Source organism: Rousettus aegyptiacus, unplaced genomic scaffold (genome assembly GCF_014176215.1).
Source record: "Rousettus aegyptiacus isolate mRouAeg1 unplaced genomic scaffold, mRouAeg1.p scaffold_m13_p_7, whole genome shotgun sequence".
NCBI lineage: Eukaryota > Metazoa > Chordata > Mammalia > Chiroptera > Pteropodidae > Rousettus > Rousettus aegyptiacus.
The window spans coordinates 106,982,126-106,998,172 of NW_023416310.1; the positions used below are offsets into that span (position 1 = coordinate 106,982,126).

The 16,047-nt window shown below is 44.6% G+C and overlaps 3 protein-coding genes and 2 non-coding genes across 18 annotated transcripts in view; 4 read left to right on the top strand and 1 right to left on the bottom strand.

Moving 5' to 3' along the window:
* The window catches only part of LOC107517509 (E3 ubiquitin-protein ligase TRIM52), a 4,913-nt gene extending 747 nt beyond the window's left edge, over nucleotides 1-4,166 (top strand). Inside the window, 1 exon segment of the mRNA XM_036224042.1 lies at nucleotides 2-4,166. Coding sequence (XP_036079935.1) covers nucleotides 2-136 — 135 coding nt within the window. The 3' untranslated portion in view covers nucleotides 137-4,166.
* LOC107517542 overlaps nucleotides 1-11,400 on the bottom strand; it is a 27,291-nt gene extending 15,891 nt beyond the window's left edge. For 3 of the 14 annotated variants that reach the window (XR_004951847.1, XR_004951849.1, XR_004951848.1), the window contains exons 1-2: nucleotides 11,074-11,197; nucleotides 7,813-7,883 (exon numbers count right to left, since the gene is read on the bottom strand). Coding sequence is in view for 2 of the 14 variants with exons in the window: in XM_036224044.1 (XP_036079937.1) it covers nucleotides 7,813-7,883; nucleotides 10,609-10,985 (448 nt within the window). In the remaining 12 variants the exon portion in view is untranslated. The other 11 variants (XR_004951842.1, XR_004951843.1, XM_036224044.1 and 8 more) reach the window with 9 other exon arrangements.
* A 35-nt stretch (nucleotides 11,401-11,435) lies between these two features.
* RACK1 (receptor for activated C kinase 1) lies at nucleotides 11,436-15,731 on the top strand. The gene is made up of 8 exons (XM_016158376.2): nucleotides 11,436-11,671; nucleotides 12,661-12,832; nucleotides 13,354-13,501; nucleotides 13,717-13,812; nucleotides 14,192-14,302; nucleotides 14,439-14,579; nucleotides 15,117-15,227; nucleotides 15,620-15,731. The coding sequence occupies exons 1-8, from the start codon at nucleotides 11,563-11,565 to the stop codon at nucleotides 15,683-15,685; spliced, it is 954 nt and encodes a 317-aa protein (XP_016013862.1). The 5' UTR covers nucleotides 11,436-11,562; the 3' UTR covers nucleotides 15,686-15,731.
* On the top strand, nucleotides 11,939-12,006 carry LOC118605865. Its single transcript, XR_004952265.1, has one exon. It is a non-coding gene; the product is annotated as a small nucleolar RNA SNORD95 (small nucleolar RNA).
* LOC118605859 lies at nucleotides 13,142-13,220 on the top strand. Its single transcript, XR_004952260.1, has one exon. It is a non-coding gene; the product is annotated as a small nucleolar RNA SNORD96 family (small nucleolar RNA).
* Nucleotides 15,732-16,047: the final 316 nt, after the last annotated feature.

Sequence of the window (16,047 nt, forward strand, 5' to 3'; positions counted from 1 at the left end):
AAAACATTGCAGCTTGGTGCCACTGGAGGAGGTAGTGCAGGAGTACAAGGTGAGAGGCTTAATTCCCAACCAAGCTGGGTGTTTGAAAAGAGTGGAGAGGAAACCAGGGGAGCTGGGAGAGGTAGGTACTCACTAGTTAAAACTTTTTGGGGAGGGATGAGCGGGTACAGTGGAGATGGGCATATTTGCACAAGGAGACACTGGCTGAGGTCAGTTGGCTTCCCCAGAGGAAGCTGAACAAAGATGTGACAGTCACCAGAAACTGACCACTGTTGTTATTCCTTTTCAATCTACCTAAGTATAAAGGGTATAGGTGACAGATCTCTAATACTTATTTCCCTCTGATGTGAGTCCTGAGTCTATACCTGACCAAGCTTCCAGGACCCTTAACAGAGGAATGGAAAGCCATAGTCCTTGTAGATAGTAGACATTTGGGACCTCAAAGCACAAGCAGTGTCAAAACAGATGATGGGTGCTAGTAAACTGAAATGCCAGGTGTGAGTCCTAGATTAGTGAGAGCAACTGGCCACACCCCATTACCAAAGTTTGGGGTTGTTTCCCCACCTTAAGTGTAGATTCCACTTTCCCTGTAGAGAAAGGTAGAGACCATAAACATTTTTGATGGATTAGAATAAACCTCACATGCTGATCACTTTGCTTTCCTGGTATGATATCTCAAGTGAAAGGAGTGAGGGATTTAGGATCAGATGGCCTGGCTCTGCCACTTACTGTCTAATCTTGAGCAGGTTTCAACTTCTTAACTTTACTTTTTCCCTGGGCTTGTTAAGATTAAAAGAAATCATGCATGTTTGGAAGTCTTTTATAAACCATAAGGCACTAAACAGATAGTTGCTTTTTTATGTGACTTTCCTCTTTGTCTTCTTTGGGTTTTGATTTGGTTAATGCCTTGCTTTCTAGTTTCGAACATTAGAGAATTATCTCAATGACAGTCAGCGTGAATACTGTCGTCCTTACCAGAATCCTAGGAGGATGTGACTCCTAGCAGTACCCAAGGAAGGAGAGGTTGTCTCCAGGCCCAGAAAAGTCTTAACCTGGGTATTCAATAGCAGCTGCTCACATCTCAGTAGTACTTTACAGTTTATAAAATGTATTTCCTCATGTTTGCTTACAACAGTGATATTCAAATTGTGGATTTTGTCCAATTCGTGAGTCTTAAAATAAATGGATCATGCCTAGCATTATTTTAAAATGAAATAGAATAGAAAATATCAGACTGCATGGGGCATAGGAAGGGTAAGTATTGTTTAATGACACTTATATGTACACATGTATACTGTCTCAAAGTAAAATGTATTGCTTACTCTGGGTTGCATTCAAAACACAAACAGAACACTGTCCTACAGGCATCATATATTAGATATTATCATCATCACCCCCCTCATTTTATAATAATTTGGTTAAGTGCACAGTTAAGACACAAATCTTAACTACAAATCACAGCTAATTCTATCATACTAATCTGACTTTAAGTACAAACTCAAGAACCAGACTTTCCCCTGGAGTAATAATTAAGTTTGCCTACAGAAGAAACTGTGTTCTATACTTCTGGGTTTTAGTACACTGAAGCTGAGGAAAGGAGGTAACCTTTCATTGCTCTGCTAGAATTTTCTGGGAAAGAACTGAAACCACAATTTTAATTGAACATCAGTTTAAACAGGAGAAAAGACATAGTCTTTTCAACTGAGGAGGCCAGATAACACTCATTTGAAACCTGGAACGTTATACTTAAACTGATGGTAATTGACATATTCTTTCATTCTTTATAAGGTGCAGAGTTTTACCCCTTCCTTTCATGGGCGAATACATATTACAGTAGCATGATTTAGAATTTTACTGAACAAAACTCATAATATTATAAGGAACTATTTTATATAATGGTTTACTTAATGTGTTATACATTGCACAGTTCTGGTTACAATTTCTCTCTTGTTACATACTAATTCAACACAAACTTTTTATCTACTTTGGAGTGATCCAGCTTTTTAGTTTTAAGGGCAATGGGCAGGGAGTCATTAATCACTCATCAGTGATTTTCAGAACTAGGAGAGAAAAGTATTCCCCCTCCTTCCACAAATTATATCAGCATTTTAGGGTATGGGGAGTAGTAGTTTATAATATCACATTTACTGTTATAAAGTTAGAAAGAAAAATAGTTATTTTTTCATAATAAAGTGGGAAAGAACTCCTTGGCTAGTGGGAATACAGAGATAGAGCAAGAAGCATTCGGCATAAGGCCTATAATTAGTGAGGCGTACGACAGGTTGGGTAGTCACAGGAGATAGTCATTGTGGTGTGGTGCCATTTATACTGCTATTTCTATTGCATATCCAAGGCAGTTCTGTTGTTTTGAGGTCAGTGTTCTTTCAAAGTTTAATTTTGTATGAGAAGTTTTTTAGCCCTGAAAAGCTTACTTATTTACGTCTGCCATTTTGTCTATCCCATGAGTTAGAGTTTGTCTTGACTCTTCAAGCTAGAATCAGAAGATTACTAAAGTGAAATCATTTAGATTTGACCAAGGGCACCATTAAATGGTGTCAGGTTTTGGGCAGCAGATGGGTGTATAAAAATAAATTGAATAAAGATTTCACTTACTGGAGCTCAGGCATAACTGGATGCCTAGATGGCGGCGCACCCTGCTGCCACCAATAAAATCATTCATCACTCTGCAAGATGGACTAGATGCTTCCATCATCAGTACTCCCTGCTTTTGTTTTCTCCTTCAAGACAGATTGGACAGTATTGGAATATTAACAGGAATCTTTGAAGACCATGGAAGCTTAATATTAAATAGCCCTTTTAATTGCAAATGAGAAAAAAACGGAGAAATTGGTGAAACCCTGCATTCCGAATGCTGCCACAACTTTGAGAGGAAACTGAGGAATCCCACAATTTCTTCACCTACTTCTGCAGTCTTAACTATGAACTGATGATTTGAGAATACCAATCTTCAGGTGTTAAAAAAATCAGCTCGTCTTTCTTTGCTATTGGCTGAAATGAATCTACTGATGAAGAAAATTGTGCTTTGCTTATGATCACAATTAGGCTCTAAAAATTGTGGCTGTGTTTTCACAAGCCTAGTACTTGACCATGAAAGAATATTTTTGAAGCTGTATCAAATGAAATGAATTGGGGGAAGAATTATAGGAGTATATGTTCATGGTGCTACAACAATGCCATGTTTTAAATATAGGAGTTTTTGGCAAAAACTGAAGAAAATTGGCATTCAAGATGTATTACAGCAGTCACCACCGACCATCAACTTCTAGCAGTCTGCCCATAGTCTACTGGGAATCTTCAGCCCTGCTGTCAGCGTAACTATTGTGAAAAACAGTACATTAGATCCCAGTTTGCCTTGGTTTTTGAAGACTGAATGCTGAGAATCTCAGAGATATTGAGAATCCTTGGTTGTCTAAAAACAATATTCAGCTGAATTTATGGATAGAACAACCGATTTTGGAATACCAATGAAAAATACTTAGTTCGACAATTCAAAAATTAAAACTTTGAGCAGAATTTAATGCACTGAAGCTTAAAATACATTGACCCTGAAATATCAAGGGGCAAACACCAACATCACTGCTCATATTAACTACTTTAAGCAAAACTTGCCAAAAATCCAGCTGCAGGCAGCAAACCACACTCATTTTTTAAAAATTTATTTTCTTGCTCAATCTTTTGAGGACCAGATTCATGAATATTATTTTATTTTAAGAAAAAAGTGAAATATCCAAACTATTTTGGGTGATATGTTCTTGACTTTGTTCTTAAAAACCACCTAGGGTAGCTGTGGGAAAGAGTGTGTTCCACACTGATGTTCCACCCTCACTGGAAGAATGTCAAGAGGATTTTGTGGAACTCAAAAAGTCTTAATTGTTTTCACTTCCAGATAAATACTCTAGAAAAATTTGGATGTAAAATGCCTGAAGAGATGAGAAGAAATCATTCTATTCATTATTCCATTTTCTTCTTACATCTTAGGTGTTTTTGATTTTTTTTGCTATATTTAGCTGTGGGAAGAAGACATTGTAAGCGTGTTGTTGAAGCACCTTGTGTTGTTGCATCTTCTAAACCACCGAGGGAAAAAAGTTAAGGCTTAAATGTGACATATTTATCACACCATCTGAATAAAGTTTTGCCTTCCAAAATTACCATTTTTAAAATTAATTTTAGTCATGATACTTAATTTTGAAAATCTAATTATCATTAGAGGAAGAATGTGATATATTTATAGGAAAAGTAGAGGTGTGGATTGCAATATGTTGAGAAAAACTGGTATATCCATATCCACCAAACATTCATCTGCTTATTGAACATCTTCCTTACCAGGTTCAGCTGTTAACCACTGTGTCACAAATCAGACTGTTTAAACTTGCTCCTCTACTCCTGTGGCTGTACCGGGACCTCATCTTTGCACAGACTTGCCTCAAGTCTGAAATCCTCACCGGCAACTGCACTATGACCTTAGCTCTTAGCCTTCAGGGGCAGTTAAACACCCTCCTTATATCTGCCTTTCAGCTGTATGGAGACCACTGTTCCAACGACTCCTCATTTTTTTCCTTCTCAAATATGAGACACTTGCTAGCCTTCCTTGCTATCTCACCGAGCCTAACCCTCATGAATAACTGATCCATGTTGTGGTCTAAACCCAAGGTTTCTCAGCCTCAGCACTATTGACACTGCATGAGGTAGTTCTCTGTTGGGGGTAGGGAGTCTTGTGCATTGCAGGATCTCTGGACTGTACCTACTAGGTCTTTTTTTTAATTTTTAATTAAGTTTATTGGAGTAACATTGGTTAATACAATTATATTACATTATGTATTTATCGCCCAAAGTCCAGTTTCCTTCAGCTACCATATATTTGATCCCCTTTACCCACCTCACCTTCCCCCTACCCCTCTATATTTGACTCCCTTTACCCAGTCTACTTCCCCCCATCTTACTAGTAACCACTAATCTATAGTCCTCTGGTAACCATTAACCTATAGTCCATGTCCATGAGTCTCTGTTTGTCCTGCTCATTTGTTGCTTTTAGTTTTATATCCCTCATATAAGTGATATCATGTGATTTTCAACTTTTTCTATCTGGCTTATTTCACTGAGCATGATTATCTCAAGGTCCATTTATGTTGTCACAAGTGACAGTATTTCATCTCTTCTTATGGCTAATATTGTACCCACTGGATCTAAGTAGCACCTCTGCATCAGTTGTGACAACAAATGTCTCTAGACATTGTCGCATGTCAGGTAGGGAGGGTGCAAGATCTTTCCTGGTCAAGAACCACTGGCCTAGACTCAAGGAAACTGGTCATATCCACAGACATGCCGACATGCCTTACAAGCCTCACTTAGGCCCTGTAGCCGTGCCTGGCATAGGTGTTCAAAAGTATTCAGTGGAAGAATAGCCTCACCTAGCTGAACCTTATTAAATGTAGTCTTTTTTTTTTTTTTTAATATTTCGAAATAGATTTATTTTGTTGGAAAAAGAATCCTTTTCAAAAAACTGTATATTTAATATTTAAAAACAATTGTATGTGGTACATTTTCATTACTTAAAATGCAACCTAAAATTAAAATTTAATAATATTCAAAAGGAGAGATTCTCTCCTTTGCTCTTAGTTGGCGAAGTACATCATCGGTGGCTGTTTCTCTCTGAAATTGTGTTTGTCCTGAGGCCTCAGATCTCATCTGGCTGGTACTGTTCCTTCTGGCATATAAGACTATTGAATCCTGCTGTTCATAGACCACTTCCTATCCAATTATTCATTTGTTTCCTCCTCTTTGGGGCACAAACAGGAATAGGAATCAGTTCAGACACTTTCCTTCACTTTCTCTCTATGGATGGTCAACATTTCTGCTGACTTGAGAGCTAAGTCCTGACTCCTATCACATGCCCATATTTCTGTCCTGGCTTTTCAAAGAGCAGGTTGTGTCTTGGTGCCTCTCTGCTTCTGTAATTGTCAGTCACCACTGTAGAGTAGCCAGCAGTTTTACTCAGCCTCATCCTTGGTCTGGATCCCCAGGAGGGTCTGGAAAGCTCTGTCACTGAGTATGGAGCCTGAATACAAGGCAGGGGTCCAGGAGTGTTTATCGATTGTATCCTAAATCAATGTCCTGGGGAATTAGACAGACTTCTGCTGTAACCAGTATGAATAGTGACTATTGATGACTTTTCCAGTGTTGAAGCAAAGATGAGAGTGACTGTCCCCTTCAAGGGACACGGTTAGTGAGGGCTTCTGAGTCACCACAGCGGGCCTGAGAGCCTGAGAACTGGACCCTGTGGTAGCTCTTCTGTGCAGATCCCACGCTCAGGCACGCTGGTGTGCAGTTTGGGTGTTTTTTTTTTTGTTGAGTTTTAGGTGTTCGGCTTATTGTTGTTTCAAGGGGAGAGATCTGGAAACATCTCTCACTCCTCCATGTTTAATTCAATCCTCCTAATGTAGTCTTTTAACATCAGAGATTAATTGATATGACCCAGACTTCTCCCAGTTCTTGGTAGGCAGATGGCAGGGTCAGCAAGTCTTTCTTAAACATTAGAGCCGTCTTTGTTACTGCAACTGGACTATGACTGACAAAGGAACATATGAAATCAAGATCTAGAAATGATGAATATTAAAAGGTGATCACTCTAGTTACTATTCAGTTTCAGCAAGGCCACAGGGCAGTCTCTTATTTTGTGTTTGAAGTATTATGCAGAACACATAAGACCAAAGCCTGCCTGTCCTTATCAGAGTGTGGGTAACCCCGGGCTGATACATATTAACATCAGCCCCTAAAGTACTTCATGAAAAGCTAAGGCTCCTCTGCCATTGGCCATCAACCTCTGGGCCCTATGTCATACCTCCTGGAACTTTTATAGAACCTACAGATTCTATGCTATTTCCCACCCCCAATCCAGACCCCATCTAGAAGTTACAGTGAAGTTATTATGAGTACTTATTGACTGATAAGATGGGATTACAGAAGGGGAGGCAGGCTTTCTGACCCTCTAAACCAGGTCTAGAAGGACTTTCTGCAGGAATGGATGTGTTCTAGATCTGTGCTCTCCAACACAGGAGGTACCACTAGCTACATATGCCTTTTGAGCTCTTGAAATGTGGCTAGTGCAACTCAAGCACTGAATTTTTAATTTTATTTCATTTTAATTGATTTTAAATAGTCACACTTGGTAGCTATCAAATCGTATTTAACTGTAGTTCCATGCAAAAGCAGGTTAAATTCTGGTCCTTTCTGGGACCCTAAAGGGTAGTAGCACATCCAAAGGGAAGATGAAAAGAAGTAAGACAACTTTCTTTTTCTAATCAAGGGAGGTAGGCTGCAGGGTGATAGTTTTAGGCATAAAAGGAGAAGATATTTGAAGGAGGGCTTTCTTGTATATATTTTTAATCTGACCAAAACGGCCTTGAGCCAGTTTCACTTGCAATCCATGTAGATCACAAGTTGGGGAGCGTGATGGGAGAAACTAATGGAAAGTAGCTACAAAACAAATTGTATGACCCCCTTCTCAGAAACAGCTGGAGCTGTGTCCTCAAAATAGGAAAGATATAAGGTATAAACAAAGTTTTATTTGCTGCCTGACTTTTTGAAAATGGGATGTGGGCAGAACCTAGTATTAAAGCAGGTGAGTTCTTCCCTTTCTCACTTCAAAGTAGTCCTGACAGAAAGTGGTAAGGAGTCTCTGGAGTCCCAGAAGGGAAAGCAGTTTGTGCTGGCATTGTTCATGAGACAAGTGAGGTGCTAGGAATGACAGGGCTAAAGAGGAGACCCTGACAGCTCAAGGTGCTAATAATTTACCTTTCCCGGGCTTGGGGAAACAGCTCATCTCTGCATGTGTAGATGTGACAAGGATCCTGTTATCGGGGGACCTGCAAAGAAGGGAGGAAATGCCCTCTAAGTTACTCCTTTTCTCCCAACCTCTTCCTCTCCCAAATGGGTTGGATGGATACCTCAGGGATTTAAATTAGAGAACACAGAGGCTTATTCCACTATAACCCCCCTACAGAAGGTCACACTTAAGCCTTCCTAGCCTTTTCCCTCATCCCGGAGGACACAGATCCAGGGCTGGCCTGAACCTTTTGGTTGACAACTCCACTTGGCACCCAGTGCTTAGCAGGGCTCACAAAAATTAAGGTGGTCCAGGTAGCCTGGAGGAGGATCCCTGGAGGCCACACCCCCTTTTTGTCTGCCACACCCCCTTTTTGTCTGCCACACCCCCTTTTTGTCTGCCATTTCCTAGGCACAGAGAGTCCCCTCTCCCCGTGCAGCAAAGGATGGGATTTCTCAGCAGGTTCCCACTCCGCAACCCAGCTGTGAGCAGGGAGGATGTCTCCTCTTTAGCCCTCCTACCTGTGGTAAGCTAGCCAGCCTCAAGGATCCACGAAAACGTATTTTCCCAACCTTGGTTCAAAGAAATTCTTTTCCTGGCAAAAAGCTCAGAAGAGGCACTTTGGGTCAACTTTTATTTCTCCCTACCACCTAATGCTGCTTTAAATCCTTTTAACAAGGCCAGAAGTGTGCCTTCTCCCTGCACTTCTGATAGTCCTGCCTGGATTATAACCCCCTGTCTGGATGATGCCCACTTCCGCAGCCTCTGACTGCCCATCTGCTTAAGCACCCAAGGAATCCCACAACCCATCTCCCGGGGAAGACCCAACAATACTGTAGGATGTGCTTTCTGGGGGGCTGTTAGATCTATTTCCGCCTATGGTGGGCACTGAATTTTCTTCAAAAGACAAAAAAATGGCAGTGTGATTTCTTTGTAAGATGTTCCCAGCACTGATTTAATGCCACACCCCCACCTCTCACTAGGAAGAATGGAACAGAACCTATAATTATGCCATATTTCCTTTCCTTGTCGTCAGCCTTTTTGAGTATAATTCTTTAGGCCTCAGTCATTAAATAGGGAGGAGAGGTGGACCAGTCCTCAGCCCTGCTCTTCATGGGACATTCATGGCTGTTCTAGAAACCCTCCTGTCCAGCTTCGGAACTCTTCTGTCTTGTTTTACTCCTCTGACCCAGCCTCCACTGTGGCAACAAATGCCTTTGGCAAACTCAGGTCTAGGCAGGCGAGGGATGAGAGAATCCTAAAGAGAACACCCTAGGTTCTCAGGACAAACTCTAGATTCCGCAGCAGTCAGTTCCTTCTGGACTAGGGCTCCCTGTGCACCTCGGGTTACACTCTCTCCTCCCCTCTAGAAACCATGCTTCTCAAACTTGCATGCATACCACTTGTACATCTCCTCCCATACTGATTCCTCTTCTGGGAACACCCTTCCCTCCCTCCAGTTAGCTACGTGCCCTTTACTGCTCAGCCTGAGACTGGCCACCAAGATTAGAATCTTCTGCATGCCAAACCCTCTACCTCTCTCTGGTGCTGAGAATACGACATGTGAGCAAAAACAGATCCTTGTCTTCAGGGTACTCAGCAGAGGGCCCTGAGGGATCCAAAGGACTGCAGATTGAGCTAAATGCCTGGGAAGGCCCAGCACACCACCACCACAGGAGCCTGACTGAGACTTGAGGGTCCCTGATGAGTAACCTGAGCTGAGACCTTAAGCAGACTTAGCGAGGTGGGATATGGTAGGCCTTCCTTTCCCTCAGCCCCTCACCTACCACCTACAATAGCCCTCACAAGCATTCAAGGGAAGACCTGTCTCACTTCCTGAATGGCGGCAAGAGGGGATAGAGGCCTCTGGTGGGCAGCGAGCTCAGCCTGGGGGCGGGGACCGCAACTACAGGTGAAACAAAACATGTGGGTCAGGATGGAGTGCAGTGATGGAAAAGTGGAAGGAAAGCCAGTTGGGGGTGCCAAGGAGGCAGGTGGCATACATGTGATGAGTCATCAGGCTGTGGAGGAGTTCAGTGGGGACAGCCTGCAAGACTCCAAGAGAGCAGGTGCTCCAAAGGTAGGGATCATGGCCTTCTCCACACACCTGGGCGGCCACAGCCCAAGGCAGCTTTGCCACTGTCCCTCACTTAACTTCTGCCTTCCTTCCTGCAGGCCTTCCAGCATATATTGCCAAGGTCCTCCCCCAAGACTGTGAGGCCCTCCACCTCCATCTCATTGTTTGGTCCTCAGTTTCCTCAACAATCCATCTCTTTCCGACATTTCCCCCCTCCGATCGGAACATTATTTCCTCCTCTATCCAGGAGTCTCTCCCACATCTCCTTATTTCTGCTCAGATCTGCTCCCCACCTCCCATCCCCCAGTCTCACCAAACTCCAAAACACAGGTCCTGTCTGTCTTGTTCACTGTTGTATCCCCAGGACCTAAAACCGAGCCTGGTCCCCAAAATGTGCTCACTCAGTAAGTCTCGTGCATTTCCCCTGCCAGACATTGTTCCAGGCACTTTATCTGCCTTAATACATTTACTCTCCACAACGCCGTAAGGTGGGTACTATAATTTCCAATCTCATTTCAGGATGAGAAACTAAATGTAATACGTGTTATAAACAGAAATATAAATACATATGTAAAAATCCCCCTTTTATTTTGCATAGATGATAGCGGCTGCTATCTTGAGATGTGCCCCCCCAAAAAATTAAAATAAAAAAAACATTTGAGCGGGGGCTGCCAACATTGTCTCTTACCAGAGATGTGCAGGAGTGGGAGGCACTACACATTCACCGCTCAAGCAGTTCAAATGGAGGCCAGAAGGCAACCAGGCGGCCACATTCCACTGTTTCCCAGTCGGGAAACTGGGGGCACCTGGACACTCCGAAGGCTGGTTAGGCTCGGGGTCCCCAGAGGTCAGAACCTGGAGGCTCTTCCTCTCCGGGCATTTCAATATCCGCGAGAGCGCTCCGCGCTCAACAACCCACAGACCGATTTTTCGTTCATCTCTGTTTTTCACTGCCACCCATTGCTGCCTTAGTCCGGCGTGGATTAAGTCCTTCCGGACATGGAGTGCTTCAGCCAATACCACAGAAGCATACGCCTCTTGAGGGAAGAACTGCCCACTGCACATGAGAATACTTTAGGGCTAACTAGTTCTCCAGGACACAGTTTATATTAAAAATGTAGTACCGTATTTTATATTGCCCACGGTTACTCACAGTGGCGACCTCGAAATCAAGCTCCCTTTGCGTTGCCATCCGAGCCGCCAAGCAGAAAAGGCGGGGCTCGCTCTGTGAAGAGTAGGGGCAGTGAAGCCGCTAGGCGATCCTACCTGTAATTTGCCATAAGAGTCCCCTCTTCCTCTTATAAATCACGCCCAAGTCAACGTTTGAGGAACCTTTAAACACGCGATCCTGTTGGTTTTAGAATGTATTTGTACGGTGCTGCCATAGTATGTTGCGTGACAGAGGAGACTAGGAGGGCTAGTTTCACTCCCCCCTCTGCGGTTTGTGGCGCCGCCATCTTGTGCAGAAGTGCATTATGGGGGCTGCCATTTTCCTCGAGAAGGCGGGTATTTCCGGTTCCGGTAGGGGGCAGATCTTCCTTTTCTACTGCAGGGCCGTGGCGGTAGCGGCTGTGCTCCCAGTCTCTCTGACTTATCCAGGTCCATCCTCGTCGCTTCGGCGACATCCGCACCCGCCGCCGCCATGACTGAGCAGATGACCCTTCGTGGCACCCTCAAGGGCCACAACGGATGGGTTACCCAGATTGCTACTACTCCCCAGTTCCCGGACATGATACTGTCCGCCTCTCGAGGTACGAGCTGGGGGGCGGGCAGAAGATTGGAAGATAACGGGGTTGCATGCGTCGCGTGGCTGGGTCAGTGGTACGCGTATTGACGGCCCAGAAGACTAGATGTGAGTTGGGCATGCGAACGTGTTCCTAGGCCTCAGCACGGATGCGGACAACAAGACATAGATCAGCCCATGGCGGCCAGGAGAGTTGCAAGATTGGGGGCTTTTATTTTCTTGCTCACTTCTCCACAGGTGTGTTTAAGTGTGCCCAGAAGCCAACGGGTCGGGCGGGGCGGTGATGACACCAACATGCCATCTGAGTGCCCATGTTGAGAACCAGAGGCTGTTTCTGAGCTGCCGCCCGGCCCTATGCTCGGTGGGAAGTGAGTGGGCTCCAAAGGGACCGCACAACTCCAGTCTCCCCGCTGGCGTGAGCTTGCCCTTTCTGCGCTCGGTTTTCTTATTCTCTGCTCCTGACTGCATTTTTGCCTTCCGTTTGCGCCCACACCGTTAAATGTAGTCTGAGGCTAGCATCATGTCTGACGCTTAATGGAAAACCTTGTTGAATTGGACGTTTCAGTGATAGCTTTCAGTATAAAGCGACTTGATTGATTCCAGCACTTCTGGCAGCCCTCTGCAGTAATCTCAAGAGATGCACATCTAGTTCTCCCACACCCAAGCTGCAGTGTTTTGCATTAGACGTTAGAGAAGGCTGATGTAGATGTTGAATTGGCCTGAATCTCAAAACAGGGCTTCCATGATCTCTGGTAAAGTTCTGCACACCTAAGTTAAAGTCTCACCATACAGCTTAGCTCTACTTGACTGTGCCTAAATAGTGATTCACTTGGCCTTGGCTAGTAATTCAGTTAGTTCCCCCCTCTACTTAACTGCCCTTAATTTGTTAGATTGTAAACCTAGCAATGACCTTGAGGCATCCTGGATTATCCAGTAGGTTGGCAAGTGGACTGTGGGGTTCCTCACTGTTTCCTTTTCTGTTTTACTTACCCTTAGACAAGACCATCATCATGTGGAAGCTGACCAGGGACGAGACCAACTACGGCATCCCACAGCGTGCTCTGCGGGGTCACTCCCATTTTGTTAGTGATGTGGTCATCTCCTCAGATGGCCAGTTTGCCCTTTCTGGCTCCTGGGATGGAACCCTTCGCCTCTGGGATCTCACAACGCAAGTAGCTGCTCACTTAGCTTTGGGGCACTGGGGGAAAGCTGAGCAGAAATGAGATAGATACTTTTGGGAGGTGGTTTCGGAGGACATTCAGGTCCCTTGTGGGAATTGTAAACAGAGTACCTGGAGAAAAGGGTTGGGTTTGTTTGGCCTCCCTCCTTGTTGTTTTTAATTAGTCGAGCAGAATTGCTAAGGACTAGTCTGGTTGCGCAGTTTTGCCAGATACTGTGGTTGGGAGTAGGCGAGAGTTTGAACATGGTTCTATTTTAGAAAGAAGCTCAGTCTTTGGATGGTCAGGCATATTTTGAGGGTCCTGGTGATGACAGATGACATTGTCAGCCAATCCCCACATGGGAGTGAGGACATGTCCTGCAATTCTGAAAGGATCTTCTGGCACATTCTCAGCCAAGGGCCTGCTGTCATCAGAGCCATGTCTAGGGTTGTGAGTAAATGCAGCTCCACTGGGATAGAAATAAGGCCAAAGAAGCCTGTTTAGAGAGTAACCAAGTCCTTCCTCTCAGGGGCACCACCACGCGCCGATTTGTAGGCCATACCAAGGATGTGCTGAGTGTGGCCTTCTCCTCTGACAACCGGCAAATTGTCTCCGGCTCCCGAGATAAAACCATCAAGCTGTGGAACACTTTGGGTGTATGCAAGTACACCGTCCAGGTAAAGTAAAGGCACAGGTTGAAGGTTCTCTCCCATCCTTAACTTTGGTGTTATATGGTGATTTCAGGCTTCCTCTGGAATCTAAAGGGATTCCCTTGATCTTGAAGGTTTTGATTCAGGGGCGTGAATACAAGGTTGTCCTTATAACCAAGTGGAGGAGTGGCGGGGGGGGGGGGGTTTGAGATTCATGGGACAATTTCCTTTCTGTCCTCTAGGATGAGAGCCACTCGGAGTGGGTGTCTTGCGTTCGTTTCTCACCCAACAGCAGCAATCCCATCATCGTCTCCTGTGGCTGGGACAAGCTAGTCAAGGTGAGCTTTGGGCCAGGGTATAGGACCTTTGCCAGCTGGATTATGTTCCTGTTGGCTCCTGTGAAAGCTTTGCTCCTCGATTTACTTTTTTTCTCTTGCCAGTTGGTCTGAAGTAGCTAATCGATGCACCTGAGTCCCTTTTAAGGCAACATACAGCATTTATTTGTTTTAACCTTTATTTTCTATAAGTGGCCAAGACAAATTTTTTATTAGCCTTTTTTTTTTTTTTTCCGTTACTGATAGAATGAAAAGTGGCTACCCTATCCAAGAATGCTTTTAAACAAGATTCCGTGCCTGTTTTTGTTTGATTTGAGGCCTCCTGGCACTTAGGGATCCAGAGCCAGGTTCTTTACGTATGACATCACCACCCCCTATTTAGGTATGGAACCTGGCGAACTGCAAGCTGAAGACCAATCACATTGGCCACACAGGGTACCTGAACACTGTGACCGTCTCTCCAGATGGATCCCTGTGTGCTTCTGGAGGCAAGGTACTCATGGGCCAGGAGTAAGTTCAGGGTACGAGTGGGAGGTAGGGTTAGTTAGGAAATAAGTAGAATCTTAAGGTGCTTGGCATTAATCTCTGGAAGAGGTCACATTTTCTGATTCGCTTTCCTGTCTGCCCAGGATGGCCAGGCCATGCTATGGGACCTCAATGAAGGCAAGCACCTTTATACGCTTGACGGTGGGGATATCATCAATGCCCTGTGCTTCAGCCCCAACCGCTACTGGCTCTGTGCTGCCACGGGCCCCAGCATCAAGATCTGGGTGAGTAGGTTGCAATTTAGGCCAAGTACCTGTCTGTACTCTGTGAGCCCTGGCTGTCTTGTGGTTTCCTGATGTGTTTTCTACTCACTGCTGGGATTCAAACTTGTAAACAACTGCTGTCAGGTTGTCACTGGAAACCCAAGAGTTAGTCAAAACTTCCTGGAATCAAGGTTTGCAGTGGTTGGGAGGTCTTTGCCTACTAAAAGGGATGGCAAATTATAGCAGTTTGTTCAGCCTCAGCAGAGTTGACGTTTTGGTCTGGCTAATGCGGGGTGGAGGGGGGGACAATGCTGTGTATTTTAGGGTGTTTAGTAGCATCTCGGGTCTTTACTCTCCACTAGATAACCTATAGCAAACCGTAAGTGACGATGAAAAATGCCTTTAGGCATTGCCACGGGGGGGTGGGAGTGGGGCAAAAAACATCCTGTTAAGGTCACTGAGTTACAAATTAAAAGGGCTTTTGACAGGGGGCCTGTTAGGTGTCAGTGGCATTAAAGTTCTAAGAGTTTCCTCATCCTGATTTTATTCTTTCCCCAGGACTTGGAGGGCAAGATCATTGTGGATGAATTGAAGCAAGAAGTTATCAGTACCAGCAGCAAGGCAGAGCCACCCCAGTGTACTTCTCTGGCCTGGTCTGCTGATGGCCAGGTAAGTGGGTGTGTCCTCAGGTGACTTGGCTTCCACCTTTTCTTTGTACTTAGTGTGTCTTATCTGCCAGTTATAAGACCAGCATCTTTGATATAAAATGACCGGATTAGCCAGGGTGATTTGAGAGGACCTATTTAGCTGTGCCATTGAACACAGTACGTGTCTCCGCATTGGAAGATTATGGTCTGGAGGGCAGTAGTTACATATCTTCAGTTAACACTTTGAATAGCTTGACCATTTTATAAGCATATGAATCCTTTTAGCTGTTGCTGCTTCTAGGAATACATAATCACCCACGACCAGGTAGTCGGAAATGGGGGCCAGCTTTGTTGAGCTGGTGGGGCTGCAGAGTGCCATGGCTCTGACCTGTCACTGTCATTTCTCTGTTGCAGACTCTCTTTGCTGGCTACACGGACAACCTGGTGCGAGTGTGGCAGGTGACCATTGGCACCCGCTAGAAATATATGGCAGAGCTTTAGAAATAAACTGATTTTCTGACTTGTAGAGTGTCTTTCTCTAAGAAGTAAAAGAGCTGCTTTCCTATGCTGTGCTGCTTCCAGGTTCACACGTCTCTTCCATTAAGGACCTAGCAGACGAAGCATAGGCCAAAGAGACCAGCTTTGTGGGGAAAAGAAGTTGCCGGCCTGTGTTCAGTTCCCTCATCACAACGTCCAGTGTTTCAGTCTCAGGGCCTCCTTTATACCTGCAGAGATTGTTCTTCAAGGAAAGAGACTGATTATTCTACAGGGCTTGCAATCAATTTAGATTTAGCAGAATCCTCAGGTCCAATTCTCAACACAGGAATTGAACAGAGATGCAT

What these genes read in the sequence shown, in the direction of transcription:
- RACK1 (XM_016158376.2), top strand. Translation starts at nt 11,563, where the DNA reads ATGACTGAGCAGATGACCCTTCGTGGCACCCTCAAGGGCCACAACGGA. An exon ending in TGTGTGCTTCTGGAGGCAAG is followed by an intron (nt 14,303 to 14,438) that starts GTACTCATGGGC and finishes CTGTCTGCCCAG; the next exon opens with GATGGCCAGGCCATGCTATG. An exon ending in GCCCCAGCATCAAGATCTGG is followed by an intron (nt 14,580 to 15,116) that starts GTGAGTAGGTTG and finishes TTCTTTCCCCAG; the next exon opens with GACTTGGAGGGCAAGATCAT.